The sequence below is a fragment of the Toxorhynchites rutilus genome, chromosome 2, assembly GCF_029784135.1.
Source record: "Toxorhynchites rutilus septentrionalis strain SRP chromosome 2, ASM2978413v1, whole genome shotgun sequence".
Lineage (NCBI taxonomy): Eukaryota > Metazoa > Arthropoda > Insecta > Diptera > Culicidae > Toxorhynchites > Toxorhynchites rutilus.
The window spans coordinates 70,795,291-70,813,318 of NC_073745.1; the positions used below are offsets into that span (position 1 = coordinate 70,795,291).

General features: G+C 38.6%; 1 protein-coding gene across 1 annotated transcript; it reads right to left on the bottom strand.

The window, feature by feature from the left end:
* Positions 1-4,728: 4,728 nt before the first annotated feature.
* On the bottom strand, positions 4,729-11,751 carry LOC129769495 (transcription factor grauzone-like). Its single transcript, XM_055771801.1, has 3 exons — positions 11,376-11,751; positions 10,154-11,317; positions 4,729-10,095 (listed from the first exon to the last, which is right to left on the bottom strand). Exons 1-3 carry the CDS (start codon positions 11,505-11,507, stop codon positions 9,934-9,936), a joined length of 1,458 nt encoding a protein of 485 aa, XP_055627776.1. The 5' UTR covers positions 11,508-11,751; the 3' UTR covers positions 4,729-9,933.
* Between the last annotated feature and the right edge of the window lie 6,277 nt (positions 11,752-18,028).

Sequence of the window (18,028 nt, forward strand, 5' to 3'; positions counted from 1 at the left end):
AATGAAGTTCAACTTTACTTGAACACCACACAACACCGGGTAACAATTGGAGGTACAACCCTCCTCATAATAACATTTATCTGTTTCTTTTCTGTATATTTCTACAAAAAAGGTAATAAAAGAAATGAAGTAACCAAAAATCCGCCAGAACCTCTCGTGGCTACTCAGGTGGACGAAACTGAAATCGAGGACGCTTGAAACTTAGGGGGGAGACGTTACGACCAGATGTACCCCACACGACCACTTAGAGCAACAACGAATCATAACAACCGATGCAACCAGGATCAGATTGCATCCAGAGGCCTCCCATCAAGACAATCGCGAGCCATAACAACTGACGACAACGGCTGACCACGCGACATCATTCAAAGGAACCCGATCTGGAAACAACGCGACCGTACGGATAACAAGGAATCTGCTGACGCGAGATACCGACATTATAAAAAGGCAGGGAACAGAAGATAGCATTTAGTCTTAGTATGAACGTTGATGTGTAATCTTTAAATTTAGTGAAAATAAATTTATTTTTTTATATTGTAATCGCCACTTCGGTCATTACTTATATATATATATATATATATATATATATATATATATATATATATATATATATATATATATAACTTAAGTTTTACATGAACTTGAAAGGGTTTTTAAAAAACTAACTTATACTAAAGATGGAAGGAGAACGGATTAAATCAACTGCACTGATTGGAGGTCTAAACTGTAATGTTAATCTTAATTATTTCCGAAGCCTAACTGCCCTGCCAAAACTGATTACTTAGCACCAGACAACGATGGCACGTTGGCGGTGTCAAATACCGCGGCTGCATTCTTGCTGGTTCCAGTAAATCTCGCTGGCAGTACACGCGTGTCCGATATCGCTGACCACGCTGTTCCGCTGTTAGACTCCCTGGGTGATGTTGGAGTGGTTCCGATAGCGGTTGGGTCCGCTAGGGTGGTTCCGTGTTTAACTTCTCCCCCCTTAAGTGTTGTTCGTCCCGAACAATTTCCCCTTGTAGTTCCTTCCAATATTTGATGATACTGATGGTTAGCATTACAAACATGAGAATTATAATTGTGCTGAGCGATCCAAATCCAAGCTGGTACTTAAAGTCCACTGTTTCCAAGTGTTGTCTGTTTTTCAAATTGAGGTCGTGTAACTCTGAAAGGTTCACGTGTCGTTCCACATGCAATGTTTTTATGTTTGTGAGTTGCATTGGTATTATTGATGGGTGTTCAAATTTGAACTCATAATTCTCGTAAAGTTCGTTTTTAATGTACAACGAACAATTTTGAAAAGTTACGAGATGAATTCCGGCCAAAGTTCAGGGTTCTGAGCTACAGGTGCCATTGATAGTTACGTTTTGATGAACGGTTAACACCAATAAGGTTCCTGGAGCGATTGTTCTTATTTCTGCTGATGGTGGAGTTTCTGATGAAGGACATTGTCCTTGTCGTCCTTTTAGGAGTAGAGCTTCGCAGGGGTTATCGCTGATTTCGACTAATTGTTTCCTCTCGCATATTGTAACTTGGTTGTTCTCTTTGCATTCGGAAGTGATGGCAAAGATCTGTTCTTTGTTGATGGAAACTCGGTTGTATGTTAGCTTCACTGTATGGTTGAATAATGGTAATGGTTCGATGATGACTTTCTTGTAAGTTGTGGGTTGGAACCGTTGGATGTTTACGCAAATGATGATTGATGGGCCTTTGTAGATTGTGGATGTCGTCAAGAATGCGCTGGTGTCGTCCAGGTGCTGAATTTTGAGTCTCTGATCTTTCATCTCTTGTATTATAATTTCCATTTCTTTGGGTGTGAGTATGAATTTACTGATGATATTTATTTTTGACAACATTATAGCGTATTCGATTGATTTCATACTTTCTAAAAATGTATCTAACTGGAATGCTATGGATATTTTTTGGTTTTCAGATAACAAATAGTTGTCGTTTTTTAACATTGTGCTCATAATATTCTGGTGGTTTCTGATCTCCTTGTTTATTAGATTCAACCTGTTTTCGAATTTTGAATTGATTTTGATTTGCCGGTTGTTTTGTTTTACAAAGGTATTTCCTGTTTCTCTTATTTCGTTTAGATTGTTGTTGATTACTCTTAAGTCTTCTGCATCTAGGTTTCCTGTAATATACTTAATCGTAGTTCCTAATATATCGATAGATCTTCTGTTTCTGATGTAGTGTAGTGGATGTAGTATGTTAAAAATAACTTTTATTTCTCTAAATTTCATCCTAATTATTTGTGCTAATTCGTTTGTTGAGTTTGGCATTTGACTGATTAAATTTTCTATGATGGAGATCGAAATTTCAAATTGAGAAAAATCTATGACTTGTAATAACCTATCATATCCGGCAACTATCTTTCCCTCCCCCCTTTTAAGGATCAACGCTCCTGCGTTGTTTGTGATATCGTGGATCTGAATGGATTGTGGTTGGGATAAGGATGTAAACGTGAGGATGAGGAATAATAGAGATGTCCTTGTTGGCTGATTCATCATCTTTCTGAAAATAAAGAGCTCATTATTTTAGAGTTGTTTTGATTTATCATGTGCCAAAATTATCTCATCGTATACTTTGTTCCTATTTGCAACCATTGTTTCTATATCTAGAGGTCTTTCCTGATCGTCTTTCAATCCGAAAAAGTCTGCTCTAGGTTTCATTTTTATAGCGGAATGTATAGTATTGTATTGTGTGCAAGAAATATAAAAGATTTCCTTCAAACTTAAGTCTTCGTAATTGGATTTTATGCAGCGAAAGATCTCTGCTATAGTTGAGTGAAATCTTTCAACTGTACCATTACTTTCGCTATGGTTTGGTGGTGTGAAATATATTTCAATGTTTAAATCGTGTAGGAGTCCTCGAACTTCTACCGATCGCAGGGACGGTTCGTTGTCGCATATTATTTTCTTCAGGGTTCCATAGGTTTTGAAGAATTTTGTTAAACCTTTTCTAATGTCTACTATACTCCTAGATTGATATTTTGTAAGGATGACGGTCATATTTGTTCTTATGGCAGATTTCGCAGAGTTTAATGTGATCTCTGATTTTAGATTTCATTTTCGGAAAGTAAAATCTGTTTGAAATTTGGTTGTGGTTCTCCCAGATGCCTCTGTGTGAGCAGTTGTGTGTTTGTTCTATTATGAGGTTCTGCTCTTCTCGAGTTTTAAGGTCTATTAATATTTTTTGTGAAAAGTATACTTTTAATGCCTTGGCTCTATTAAAATAATTTTTGTAAACTGTTTGGATTAAATTCATCAGATTTTCAGGGCAGTGGATGCAATTCACTCTTTTCAAGTCCATATAATTTTTAAACATATTGTAGATTACGGGGACTCCGAAGGCAACTTTAGTAATTATTCTTCGAAATACCCGGGGGAATATTTGTTCGTAGTTATCTGCTTCGTCTGAACCAATTTTTTAAATAATTTGATTTGCGAATGTATTCAACGGTAGCTCAGTGCATTTTATAAATTCAGAATCATCTGTGTCTGCCGAATGGACAGTCATATCATCAGACGATTCGCTTTCCTGAAGATTGAGTTCATTTCGAACTCTTGATAAGCTATCGGCAACTACGTTTTGTTTACCGGGGCGGTAACTTATTTCGTAATCGAATTCGCTCAAAGAAAGACGCCAATGAACAAGACGATTATTGGTATCTTTCAGATTTAATCCATAAGTCAGTGGCTTGTGATCAGTGTATAGAATGAATTTTCTCCCATATAAATAGGGGCGGAAGTATTTGCAAGCCCATACTACAGCTAATAATTCCTTTTCGATAGCTGAGTATTTCTCTTCTGACTTATTGAGAGTACGGGAAGCGAATGCTATTGGCTTATCGCTTCCGATAGTGCCTTGTGAAAGCACAGCGCCAATTGCAACATTTGAGGCGTCTGTGGTCAAAATAAATTGTTTGGAAAAATCGGGATATTGAAGAATGTTGCCCCCTGTTAGAATAATTTTGCATTTCTCGAATGCTTCTACAAAATCTTTGGAGTGGGTGATTCCTTCACCTTTCCTTAGAGCATTAGTCAGGGGTTTAGCGATTTTCGCAAAGTCCCTTATAAATTTGCGATAGTATCCTAGAATTCCTAGAAAACCACGCAGCTCCTTTTCGTTAGACGGTAAAGGCCACTCTTGAATAATTTTTATTTTACCAGGATTCGGTTTCACACCATCTGGAGTGACAATATGGCCTAAGAAGGCAACTTCCTTTTGTAGGAACTCGCTCTTATCAAATTATATCTTAAGATTGTGTTATTTTAAAGTTCCTGAAAATTTTAGAAAGATTATCGATATGTTCTGTTAGGCTTGTGGAAAACTACAATAATATCGTCCATATACACTAAACAGATGTTACCGATATGCTCACGAAGAACATTGTCCATCACACGTTGAAAGGTTGATAGGGCGTTCTTCAGGCCGAAAGGCATTCGTAAAAATTCGTAGTGTCCATTCTCAACACTAAACGCTGTTTTAGGAATGTCTTTCTCATCTACCTCGACCTGGTGAAATCCAGATGCGAGATCTAAAGTGGTGAAATACATACATCTTCCTAGTTTATCTAGGATATCCGTAATGTTTGGAATTGGATAACGATCATCTATCGTTACCTCGTTTAATTTGCGATAGTCAATGACTAGTCGCCATTTCTTTTTGCCGGACGCATCCAATTTCTTGGGTACGATCCAAACAGGAGATACCCAGGGACTATTCGAATGGCGAATAATTCCTTGGTCTAAAAGTTTAGAAATTTGACGTTTTACCTCCTCCCTATGGCAATAAGGATACCGGTAAGACTTTGTATGGATAGGCATTTCGTCCTTTGTTTTAATTGTATGCTTGATTGCATTTGTAAACGAAAGCTTATTACCCTCTATGAAGAATATGTCGCTGTTTTGGGAGATTATGTTTAGTTTTGACCTTTCGTCAGCATTGAGATGATAAATTCTGAGCTGATCAAATAGCTTATTTTGCAAGCATAAATCACTATCTGGAGTCTCGAATGCTCCAGTTTCGAAATTGTTAATTTCAGGTTCCAGAATATCAGAAGTCAGATTAACTTTTTGGGGTTCATAGGAAAAATTTGAAACCATTACTTGTGTGTATCCGTCCTGTGCTGAGTATAGCCCAGAGAGGATGAAAATATTTGAGCCAATGGTTATGTCGTTTTCTATGAAAAATTCACCTTGCGCTCTTGTTGGGAAATTTAATTGTTGCGTCTCGTTTGCGTTTAAACCGGGGCTCTGGCAACCCTATCCCATCCAATGCAAATTGAGCGTAGGTAGCATAAAACAGGGCTCGCGCTTGGGGGGCTCACGTATTGTTTAATGTTTGGAGTCATATATGTTAATATTTGAATACGTTGGATAGTCTCCTTTGGCAAGCGATGTTTGGATACTCATCCGGAAGCTTTCTTGACGATTTGCAATTAAAATCACAGCTGAAGAAACGCGCGGAGCATTTCATTTTTAATTTTAGGTTATGATTTCTATGCTCATGATTTTCTATGGTGGCTACTGAAAGGCGGCCATCTTAGCAATCCCTTGGTTTAAACACAGTGACTTGACGTCGGGATATTTTCGTTTCATTAGAATAGTTCCAGTTGGGAAGGCTAGTTCATTTTTTGATGTGATCATGTTGGCTTGGAGATTTTTCAATGTCTCGTAGCCTATAAGGCCATCAAAAAAAGGATGAAAATCGAAGATTAAGAAAATTTGATTAGAGGTTTTAGGAATTTGTGGGAAAGGATTTAACTCCACGAATCTATTGATGGAGTGTAAACCATTCACGTTTCGTACAGTTGTGGGGGTTGTGAATCTACAATTTGGTAAATTTACATGTTTGTCAGAGAGATAATTGCGGTTCCTGCCGGAGTCAATCAAAAATTTCAATTTTCATTTATTCGTATTTAATGTAATGTACGGGATAAAATTATTTATGTTTTGTCCGCTGGGACGCTCGCTATCTGAAAATTTAAATTATCAGTAGTTTGTGGATCTGTACGATTTGTTTCGGGCTCGCATTGAGCTGTAGGTTCGTGTGTTTCAGTGTCGTTTTCTGCTGAGGTAGCATTCCATTGCTCTTCATAATTTTGATAGCAGTTCTCTGGATAATAGTAGTTGCTATCGTCATATGAGGAAAAAACGATCGTACTCGAATTGATCATTTCCCATGTGGAAATTTGGCTTATTCATGTAGTTAATTCTTCTTGACCTTATGGATGGGTCAACCTCCATAGGTACAGGTTTAGGTTGGGGAGTGTACCTTGGTGCAAATGCATTTAGGTTTTGGGATGATTGATTTTTGTGGGGATTGAATTGATTTGGATGTGGTGATGGTTTGAATGGGTTCGGTTGCGCTCTGAAAGGTTGAGGTTTGAATGTATGTTGGTATCGATTAGGGAATGGTGGTGGTTTTGCTGTGGGGTAATAATTTTGTGTTGGTCTTGGAGGTGGATATCTGAATGTAGGTGGGAATTGTGGTTTATGTTGTTGAGGGAAATCATGTTGTGGTTTGGGTGGAATGGTAGGAGCATGTGACTTGAAGGGAGGAGCATGTGACTTGATCTAACATAGCTATAGTTACTTTCTTCTGTGCAAAGTCTTAAAGCCTCCTTCATCGTTTCTGGAGCCCCTGCTTAAATTGTGAGACATGTGTCAGTGACCGGTTCTTAGCCTGAATAGGATTCGTTGCTCTTTCTCTTCTTCTTGACGTCTTCGAATCTTACTATGGAGCCTTTGATTCTTCGGAGGAACAGCGTCGGTTCAACGGACCTTTTTTCCGCCCAAAAAGTTTTGAAGATGTTGGCGATCAATAATCTGATTTCGCCTAGCGGTACTTTACACATTAAAAGCTGTCCAAGGTGAATGTATCCGGCAGCAGATACCTCCTGATAGTTTGTATCCATGGGTGCCTAGATATAGCCACGCGTACGGTATCGATGACGCTAGCCGAGTCGGTAACTATCAGGATCGGCTTGCTTGACGGAATAGTGGCAGCTTCAAAGATTCCGGCAGCTTTAGCCGAGAACACCTGGCAAATGTCGACGAGTTTCTTGCTGGAAATAGGAGTGTTATCCCTAGATGCCTTGAAGGTTAGGTCGAGGACATTTTTCTATTTAATGCCACCTAGAATTTCAGGAGGGACCACTGTGAGGCGTAGAGATTCACTATAGAACTCGCTCGCGGATAATCGGAGTTCTGATTTTCAAATTGCATTTACTCGCAAGAACAGAAAGCTTCTTTTTTTCGATATCAAAGGGGCATTTGATTCATTTTTCATGGAAAATCTCTCAGAGAAGCTACAAAATCATGAATGTTCGCCAATTCTGAATACAGGCAATACAATTTGTCAGAAAAGCACATGATTTTCTCTTATGGCAGGTCGAAATCTTCTCGTTACAGTTTTATGGGCATACCGAAAGGCTCCTGCCCAAGTCCCCTCTTGTATTATTTTTACGTCAATGATATGGATGACTGTCTAACCAGAAACTGCACGCTGAGACAACTTGCAGACGATGGAGTTATTTCCATCACGGGTACTAACCCCGTCGTCCTACAAAAGCCGTTGCTCGAATCCTGAACAACCTGTTCACGTGGGCTCGAGAGCCCAGGTCTTTTTTTCAAACCATGTAGATTTATTTTCCCTTCTTTTATAAGTCGAAAACAAGCTTTCGGAACATTCTATTTAGATAACGTCAAATTGCCATATGAGAGTGAATAGATTTGCTGTCTATTTTAAAATTAATGGTTTTAATTTCTCTAAGAATGTCAAATGTATGTATGAAAATTGACTCAAACTCATATTTGCACGGTGGTTGAAATTTCAACTCGATTTCGAAGGCGTTGGCCAATTATAAATTCTTTCTTTAGTACGATAACCCTTGTTTATTGCAACTATCTTTAGCTGCCTACGAGTTTCTTGGTATATTCGGAAGGAATATTCATTTCAAAATCGTTTTTTTTTTAGAAATTTGATGGTTTCTAAATATCCTACACAGATAACTTCCATAGTTTTTTATAGGATTGAAGTCTGGAGATTGTGGAGGAATATCAATATGTTTTGAGCAAATGTAATGAAATTGTAATGTACTAAGAATGACCCTTGGGGACAGCTCAATCCAAACTTTTTCTCAACCTGCCTTGACAAAGACACTATTTCAGCAAACATCAACAACGTTCTCGAAATGGATTTTCTTTTTTTTTGGTTTTACAACTTAAATGCATTTTTATTCATGTGGTTTGTTATTATAATACACATTTTTACAGTACAAGTGACACAATTTGAATTTCACAATATAGGTCCTGTTTTTGATGAGAAAATCAAAAATCATTTCAAATTTGGCAATTGTTCACCATCTTGATGGTATTGTTTAAATTTTAATTTAAATTTGAAAGAAACTACTTATAAACTACTAACTAATCTACTATACAGCCATTCCATGCCAAACCGATATAGTGGTTCTCAGATTTTCGTCAAAAGTGGTAATTTATTCTTTATCGCCAAACATTAGACTCGTATTTTTTTATTAGGGTGTCCATTTCTATTTTAGGGTTGTCCGAAAAATCGAATTTTTCCACTTTTTTCCAAAAATAGTTTTTTTTTTAAATTCATAACTTTTGAACTGCTAAACCGATTCAGATGATCGACATATCAAATTAAAGCCAATCGCTTTCTCAACAGACGTAATAAGGGAACTATCGCCGACCTTGAGGAGAGGAACCGGTTATGGATGGTTTTTCAGTACTTCGGCAACCGAAATGGATTTCCGAGCGGGCATAATCATATACCGATTTTTGATTTCATTAGCCTGTTTTCAAAGAATTTTTTAAGCTTTTGAAACAAATTTTCGGGTCAATAATTGAAAAGCCTATAACTCTCATACATTTTATCTTTTGATAAAATTACAATCCACTTCGTGTTGCTGGAAAAGAATTATATACGCTTAAATCGATCGATTTCTCCTCGAAACCCAGCACAAATAATACCCCCTTCCCGTCAATTAGAATCATCGATCGATTGTGGCATTCGTCAACAAATTATATTACAACTCCTGCTTCCATCAAATAATATGGTTTCTTTGATATGTTGAATTATTCTCAACATCATATCAAACATTTATTTTCTCTGCTATCAAATCCATAACCCATGTCTCCTTTTGTAAACAATCTGCATCGAATTGTCATTGCTCACTTCGTCTTTCGCTAAACACTCCGTTCGACCCGGCTGCAGAAAAGAAATTGAATTGGGAGAGAAAAGCATAGTGTTTAACACGTTAACTGCCACGTCAGTCATCGGTGACAGTATAAAATATGATGACAAAAGTAGAAACTTATTTATTTTTATTCGCAGAAATTTTACTGCTTTCGAGCAGAAATACCTTCTTACGATAAGAAACGATGGCCCAATATTTTCAAAAATTTCTATCGGGTGAATTCTAATTTTCCAGTATTGCGTTTCGCATTGCTGAACTACGATATCGACGCGTGGTCTGACGGGAAAGTCGTTATGAAACCGCGTAGCACTCAACGTGTTAAGGGAACGAGCGAGATCATTTTCCCGTCGCTTTCTAATCAGAACTGAATGATTTTCCAAGCGGGCGCCAACTTATATACAGATTTGTGTGATTTTAATAGCCTGTTTAAGCTATTGAAACAATTTCTCGAGTCAATAAGTAACAATCGTATACATCTTAGAAATTTTATCTTTCGAATGAAGTGATTTTCATACCACTTCGTTCAGACGCCAAAGAGTTATTAACGTCCAAAATCTTGCACTCCAAGTGTCACGCTCTCTTTTTCAAAACTTTGAACTCACACCTCAGTATTGAAATGAAAGACGTAGTCCTACGTCAAAAAGTACACAAATTGACTTTTGCTTGCTTATATTTGTTTCAACCTCGTGAAACAATAAATGTTAAACATCACTCGGGGACGTTTGCTTCGTCTTCTGATTTTCCTGCCATTCATCTGGGTGTGCCTTTTTTCGATGTGAATGCAAATTACCGGATGATCTGAACTCCTTTCCACAGTAAGCACAAGAGTAAAGCTGTTGACCGGTATGTGTGGCCATGTGTTCCTGTGAATATAGAGTGTAAAAGTAATAACTTGCCTGCTTGCGAATATGTTCCCACCACCTTCAAAACCAACGCTTGTTTGAATGATTTGTCACACAGTGAACACTGATGAATTCGTCCCTTTGTGTGTTGGTCCTGAATGTGTTTTTTCAGTGCGTGTGTATTTGGTGATCGCTTCCCACATGTGCCGCACACAATGTTTTTAGTTTCCTCCTGGTGTCGGATCTTATGCTTTTTCAATGAAATCTCGTTTTTAAACCATTTGCCACAAGTTGTACAAAGGATTCGTTTCGTGTTGAAGTGTTCCGCCCGATGTACCGTAAGCGCACTTCTCGATTTCAATACTTTCGAACAGATATCACACATGCCTTCATTTGCACGTCTGTGAATATTTTTCAAGTGGATGGTTAGTGCCCCTTTAGAAGAAAATTGCTTATCGCAATTCTGACAGGGAAAATCTTTTACAGTCTTGTGTGTCAACATATGTGTTTTGAGATGATACTGTTTGGCGAATTTTTTCGGGCATAGTTCACATGAGAAGCTTCTCTGATCGTTCGGCAGATGTAACAACAGACGATGGCTAAGTAATGTAGTTTTAGAGCAAAAATTTCTCTTACAATCCGAGCAATGAAATGTAGCGGGATCCATGTGAACGCGTATGTGTTCGCGTAGCCGAGTAATGTCGTAGAACCGTGAATTGCAACATGTTACATAGCCCCGTTGATTATGAACAGCGCTATAGTGTAGCTTGAACTGTTTGAAGGTCGCAAAGTTTTGCGAACATGCCTTACAATCCATCTGACAATACAGCAGAATTTCCTCGTTCGTAACGATAGGGCGCTTCACTTCCTTATTTCGATTTTCTGGTTTTTCAGAATGTTCTACTGCCTTTATGACTGGAACAATGTTTAGTTCTTTTCTCTGTTCGCTTTCATCCGGTTCTACCTTTATGTCTAGAACGAGAATTTTTTCTTCCTGTTGGATGTCACACACATTCTCTTCCATATCTTCATTGTCGACTATCTCCGTTTTTATTATTACATTTTTCAACTCAATCTCATCGACAGGAGTTTCTGGATCCGGCTCAAGTTTCTTTACCGTGAACAGTTCATATTCCAGTATCTCCTGTTTACATAGCTGTTCAACATGGCAATAGAATGAATGGAAATCAGACAGCTTATTCCAGCATGTAGTGCAGATCACAAAGCCAACAAGCTCCTCTGTCTGAAAGTAAAAGTTTCAAGTTCCTAGGGTGTGTATAAAATGATTATTTAAGTGTTACCTTAAACCAAAAATGTTTGGTCACAATATCTTCAATTCGATGCGTATTGAATTCCGTCGAATAACTGTGAACACTCTTGATATCAGGTAAGCCCTCTTGGAAACAGAAATTGCATATATTTACACAATCCATTGTTATCTGAATTTTAACAGGCTATAAACACTTATTGAATATTTTACATGTTCTACATTTATCATTTACATTTTAGAGCTCTTGTTTTGAGTTCGTCGATGCATGCTTTCGTAAACATTTTTCATTTCCGTGGTGTTTTTATAGAAGGTTGTCTTACGCCAATCCGCATCTGCTTCAAATGCGATTCACATACAAAGTGGCGTGAACGAGATAAAGACTTAATATGAATTTATTTCCCTAATTTCGTACAACTTATTTTCTTTTTAACGACGATAGCTTGACAGATTCGCATGATTTCGTTACTCAATGTAGATGACTTCAGTGAAAACATATCGCATGAACCAATTTCACACCTGAAAAACTCGCTCAATCTAAAACAAGCTTGACAGCTGAGATCTGCTTCTGAGTCACACAGGTGTGATGGTGAAAAGGTCGTATAAATCTCGTTAAGTGTATCTAGCCCAGAACTATTTGCAAAACTGAAGATTGTCTCCGAGTAACGTTGTGACCAGACCAGACTGGCACTGGTTGTTTCTCTTGCTGTTGAAAGGAAAATTTATCGTTTTCATTGGGAATTACAAGAGCGTCAAAATCCGCAAAATCGCAGTCGAAGTTTTTAAAGCAATTCAAGCCAAACATCTGTCACCGAATTGAAAACGTCTGGTAATTTTTTTTGCTTTCTTATAATAACTCATTTTCGTTACCGCTTTTTCACGTCGAATGCTTTCTTCTACGTCCGATGCTTTCGATGGCTTTAAACGATTTTGGTATGATGATTGGTATTGTACTTCGAGTATTTCTGGAGAACATAATCTTCGATTCGGATTCGACCCTACAGCATTCGGAGTGTTACGTTACTGCTGTAAAGCTCTCCAGAAATCCGTTCCACTTTTTTCGCACTTTCTATAAAGCTGCCTTTACAGCAGTTTCTGACATTCCATTCTCTTGAGCGTGATATGAATCTCATTCATATGCAAATCTTATCCATTCTTTGTTATCTACCGTGGTCCGTTATCGAAAACCACTACTTCGAGACTTCCATGCCGTGCGAAATTGCGTTTGCAAGCATTCACAATGGTTTTCGTCTTCGTATCACTTAAACAATTATTGGAGGTTGTGTCCAAGATACGACCGCATTGTTGACGTAGAACTACGCTGTAATATTATATAAGTCGCTTGTTTATACCTTCGGATATTATTCTATAATGCTGTGAAATTTTCGAAACTGCTTAGTAGAATAATCTTTGAAATGGTTTTTCATTGTAAAATCAGTTGACGATGTTGACGAAAAAAGTTGCATTACTTTCTCATGTTCGAGAGAAGCGCAGCTGTCACCCTTAGTGGATGAATTTTTACTACTGGTAAGCGAAACCTAATCACATACAAAATTCCAGAACGACATTTACTTTCTTGGTGACTAAACAAGCGAAATAAATTCTTTTTGTTAATATCAACAACCTCTAAAACAGTAGCAATGCTTCATTATGATCAATATTAGCGCAAATGCAATCCTAGTTGAAGGCAGTTTTGCGACTGGCACGCGAACCTAAATAACTTATAACATTCCAATAATACATTCAAGATGCTTGGTATTCCCCAAATATTTTTTTGGAGCATAACCTTAACGCCTGTTTCGCCATAACGTCAGTTTAATGCATTGATGCATTCTCAAAGGCACCAAAGAAGCCGTTTACATTTTCGACCGACGCGCCGAAATCGCCTATTTTGCTGTTGTTCGATGCGATGTCACACTCGCGAAAGCTCGGTTCAGTGCGAGCGCTTTTCACTACACCAACATCGCGTGCATCATGAGATGACGCTTGCCTGCCTCCCTCTTCTCCTTGCTCATCACTCACTACGCGAAACGTCTAATTTATGACGCGGGAAAAAAACACACGATACGAATAACGAACAGAAAAAGCAAACGACGATATCCAAGTTGGATTACCACTGGTGGGGTCCAATCTTAGATCGTAGCGCAGCGAAAGCAAAGTGAACTGGATTGCTCAACAGTCCGATGCCGAATGAAAGTTTGCCTCAGCGAGATCCACTGTTTATACTCAAGGCAAATATTCCCCTTCATTCTTCTACTTTTCCTTTGTTCACGGCGACGTCAAATCCTACGATTTCCCCTTCGTTGGTCGTCGATAAGTTGCTCGTTATAGACAGCTCTGTTCGGGAAAGCACACAAATGGACAGAACAAATGTATGGAAAAATGGAAACGCCTAAAGTTTTCATGAATTTTTACCATTTACAAACCAGGGGATTCTAATGTATAGCATATTAAACAAATCTTAGGGAATTTCCGATTCGTTTAGTATGTAAATCGCTAAAATCCGTTCGCGGCAAAAATAGTTATTAACGTTAACTTTATTTCATAAAAACGTGACCAGTTTTCTGATTTGGCACCCTTAATGAAAGACGTAGTTCTACGTCAAAAATCCACTTCAACAAAGTCCGAGTAACGATCAATATTAATCCCTTGAATGGATATTCCGGTGTTTCATGTGTTGTCATTGGAGGTTTCCACTAAAATCCATACAAATTTCACAGTTTCGAATGTAATTTGTTATCTGATCTCTCATCCATGGCCAGAAAAAAGACTCCCTTGCAGCACGCAAAGTGTAATCAATTCCCAAATGTGCCACTTGTAGATTGCTGATTAGCTTTCTTCGAAGAGTTTTGGGTATCAATAGTCGACCACTTTTTAAGATAACTCCATGACATGTCGATAAATCATTTTTTATTGTCCAGTAAGTGTACATCTCGTCATCCAGATCAGCTTTCTTTTCGGGGAATCCTTCTATGAAAAGCTACACCAGTTTGCTCAAAGATTGTTTTTTTTGGTTTCCGCAGCGATTTCTTCAAAACGTTCATCCGAAATATTTATGAATTCCATTACATTGATATCTGCAATCTCTTCGAAACGCTGTTTCTACCTTTTCTTATCCGAGTCTGGACCTGTTGTGGCGGTACGCGAAAGCAAATCCGCTATGTATATCTCTCATACCTTGCGATAACGTACTCGTATGTCATATCGCTGTAATGTAGAGTTGTGCCATCCGCTCATGAGCTGTTCATTCGAATCGCTTCATCATAGTGAGCGGATTCGGATCAGCTCGCATAAAAAAAAAAACCCAGCTCATCAGCTCATTACTAAGCTGGAGCTAGTGAGCTGATGAGCTGTTGAGCTGAAGAGCTATTGAGCTGTTGAGTTGCGGAGCTGTTGAGCTGTTGAGCTGCGGAGCTGTTGAGCTGTTGAGCTGCTGAGCTGTTGAGCTGTTGAGCTATTGAGCTGTTGAGTTGCGGAGCTGTTGAGCTGCTGAGCTGTTGAGCTGCATAGCTGTGGAGCGCAAAAGCAGCAGAGTGTGAATTGTAAGACGCGAAAGAATTTTTCGTCTCCCGCGCTTCATGGCATGACGGCAGTTTATTTTTGTGTATCCCTCTTCGTATTTTAGCATTAGCAGAGATGCCAGATTGGAAAAAGGTTTTTGTTTCGAAGACATTCAATCTTTCGTTACTTCATAAATTTTTTCTTATATCGGATTTATTTTTATATCCTCGGATGCAAAAAAAATCTCGGTAGCTTTATTAAAAAACGTTGTCTCGGCCAATATTTCTGAAGGCATTTTATTTGGCTACTGCTGGTTTTTCTGTTGTTTAAGTTCAGCATATCCTAAGCATCTTCTGTGTTGGATTTCAACATTCAGTATGATGTATATTATATTATTAGAATTCATATCAGTTCTAGTTTTTGTACAATTGCAAATTAAATTCGTTTATTTTTTGCTTTTCGTCTATTAAGAAAATACACACTATGCAATGTCCCATGGTGATTACGTTTCATATGCAATTGTGTAGACAACTGCAAAATTCAACTGAGCTGAAGAGCTGTTCCAAATGAGCAGCTCACTTGTATGAGCTGAACGGCTCTGAACCGCTCACCATGATGAGCTAATTTGCCCATCTCTAATTATGTCACTATCTTGTTGCAACCAAGACGGGTCTATGGTACTAGGTGAGGCCGTTTCGTCACTAAGTTGGTTAGGGGAGCGGTATATGAAAATAGTACGGAAGAAAGCAGAAGGGAAATTATTTGCTTGAAGCGTGAATAAGACAGACTGATCATGAGCGAGCTTGGGCACAGGCGTATTGTGCTTTGTTTACCAACAAAACACAGTAGACTCTCAAGATGGCTGAAGAGTGATTTTAGCAAGTTGGCCCACCTTAGGATATACTTCTAGGCGCCTTGGTTGCAACGAATTCACCTTTTAGGCGGCGGTGACACTGGATGCAGAAAAGTGATCGTACGAATTGTATGCAATAGTGAAGCTAAACAACCACATTGAGTTGTATTGGTGTGGTTACATTGCTTCCCCCTTGCTTCGTTCGTATTCGTCAGCTTCTATCGAACAAAATTGTTTGTTTCTATTCGTACAATCAAATTTTCGTGCGTACTCCTATCCAAAGTAACCTTAGCCTTAGGTGGATCGCGCACCGGAGCAATAAGCAACTAGCAAGCTGCAATACGCAATATGCAACAGGCAACATATTTTGTGTCGCTTCGTATACCAAAGCAATAAAAACGCCTGACATTATGCAAACAACCTGCTTAATGAACGAAATTTGCCAAATTATGGGCGATAAGTTGCTTTTCAACCGACACGTTGTGTTGCTAGCAATATGTTTTGATCTACAAAGGCGATAGCGATACCGTATTGCGTCGGTGTGCGAGATCAACAAAAATTAAATGGAAAAACACACAGTAATATTGCTTATTGCATGTTGATAATTGTTAGTTGCTTATTGTTCCGGTGTGCGAGCCGCCTTATATATCATGTAACTTGATAATTCCAAGGTCTATAGCTGACTGCGGTGACAGCAATGGTGGCCTATTTTTCTGGACAACTATAAATGTAAGTTTCTTGGTTCCATTCTTCAGTTTCATTTCGAATTCCGTCTTACCCTTCAGCGCTATGATTTTCCCCGAATAGCACCGTAACTTGGTCTTTGTGCTGCGGATATTCGCATTTACTACTAGTCGCTTCAGATCTTGGTAATACAGCACATTAACTCTCGCACCTGTAACGACCTGTATATCAAAAGGTTTGATTTTTCCCGTGTCATCCACCACCTTCAGTTGTACCATTATTTTTCCTGCAACTCGCGATATCGCCAGTTTTCTGAAGACTGCTCCTCGTGCACACATGTGCTCTGGCGAATGAGCACGCTCCGAAACACAGATGAAACGTTTGGTTGTCAGCGCCGTTCTTGTGCCCAGTTTTAAGCTGAGTTTTACGCTGAATTTTGCGCCGTATTTCTATACTGCGCGCATGAATCTGGATGGCTCTCTGTTGAGATATTTTCCTTAACACAAGCGTATACAGTTCGTATGGAAACGCGCTGTTATTTTTATGCTTTGCTTTGAACGAGCGTAGACAAAGCGGGCGCTAGAATTTGATGTGTATGTGTGTGTGTATAGAATGAGACGCGCATCACACAAGTGAGAAGAGATGTTTAGTATCTTAATATTCGCCGGGTACATTTTGCGCTGTCCTGTTTATGAATTTTATGCGCTTCGCACTAAGGGAGAATACGTGTTGGCTTTGAACGCGCTGATGAAAATTAAACTCAAGCGCAGCGCTGCGTTTATTTTCTGAAGACTGCATACTAATTCTATCCTAAATTTGTCAATGAGTGATAGGTTTTTGTTCTTTTGTTTTAGTCATGACTTTCACATTATTTGACAACTGGTATACACCTGTATACACGACCTTAAGGCTGTTTTAGACGATGCCAGTCAGCGCTCTAGTTGAAGTATCCAGTGAATAGAGAACAGACACTCTGTTCAAGTTAGAGGTCAATTACTTGTTCGATACTGGTACAAGTAACTTGAACAGAGTGTCTGTTCTCTATTCACTGGATACTTCAACTAGAGCGCTGACTGGCATCGTCTAAATCAGCCTTTACAGATGGATAGTTCATTGATTTGTGTATGGCACTGCTACCTCAAACTATCACATCATTGCGTTATCGTGTTTCCCGAATGTCTTTTCAATCGCGTTTATAATCCAATTTATTGGCATTGAAACGAAAAATGCCCACTTACACCATGTTTTATAAACACGCTGTATGTAATATAAAAGGGTATTCCAAATACAGCACTGAGAAGGCTGAAGGGAGTTGAATAAGGATTACCATACAAAATATTGATTCATAAAATTGATCAACACTTTCAAATCATTTCATTTTTTCGGATTCAAATCATTTCAAATACCGTACGAATATCAGTTCGAGTTGATGTTCATACATTCGCCATTTTTTGAGAAATAAAAACCATTATTCTGAAAACAGATAGCAAACCGTTTCGCTCTCATATGACACTTTGACTCTAGCCCTTATTGCACGCGGCGAACGACGTGAGATGGCTCAAGTCACGATGTTCCCGAAGGTGAATGGCGTGACTATAGTTTGTCACTAGGTGACTGGGTCACTAGGATTTGAAGTCATATACTCATAT

What these genes read in the sequence shown, in the direction of transcription:
- LOC129769495 (XM_055771801.1), bottom strand. Translation starts at nt 11,507, where the DNA reads ATGGATTGTGTAAATATATGCAATTTCTGTTTCCAAGAGGGCTTACCT. An exon ending in CCAAACATTTTTGGTTTAAG is followed by an intron (nt 11,318 to 11,375) that starts GTAACACTTAAA and finishes TTTTACTTTCAG; the next exon opens with ACAGAGGAGCTTGTTGGCTT. An exon ending in AACAAGCGTTGGTTTTGAAG is followed by an intron (nt 10,096 to 10,153) that starts GTGGTGGGAACA and finishes CTATATTCACAG; the next exon opens with GAACACATGGCCACACATAC.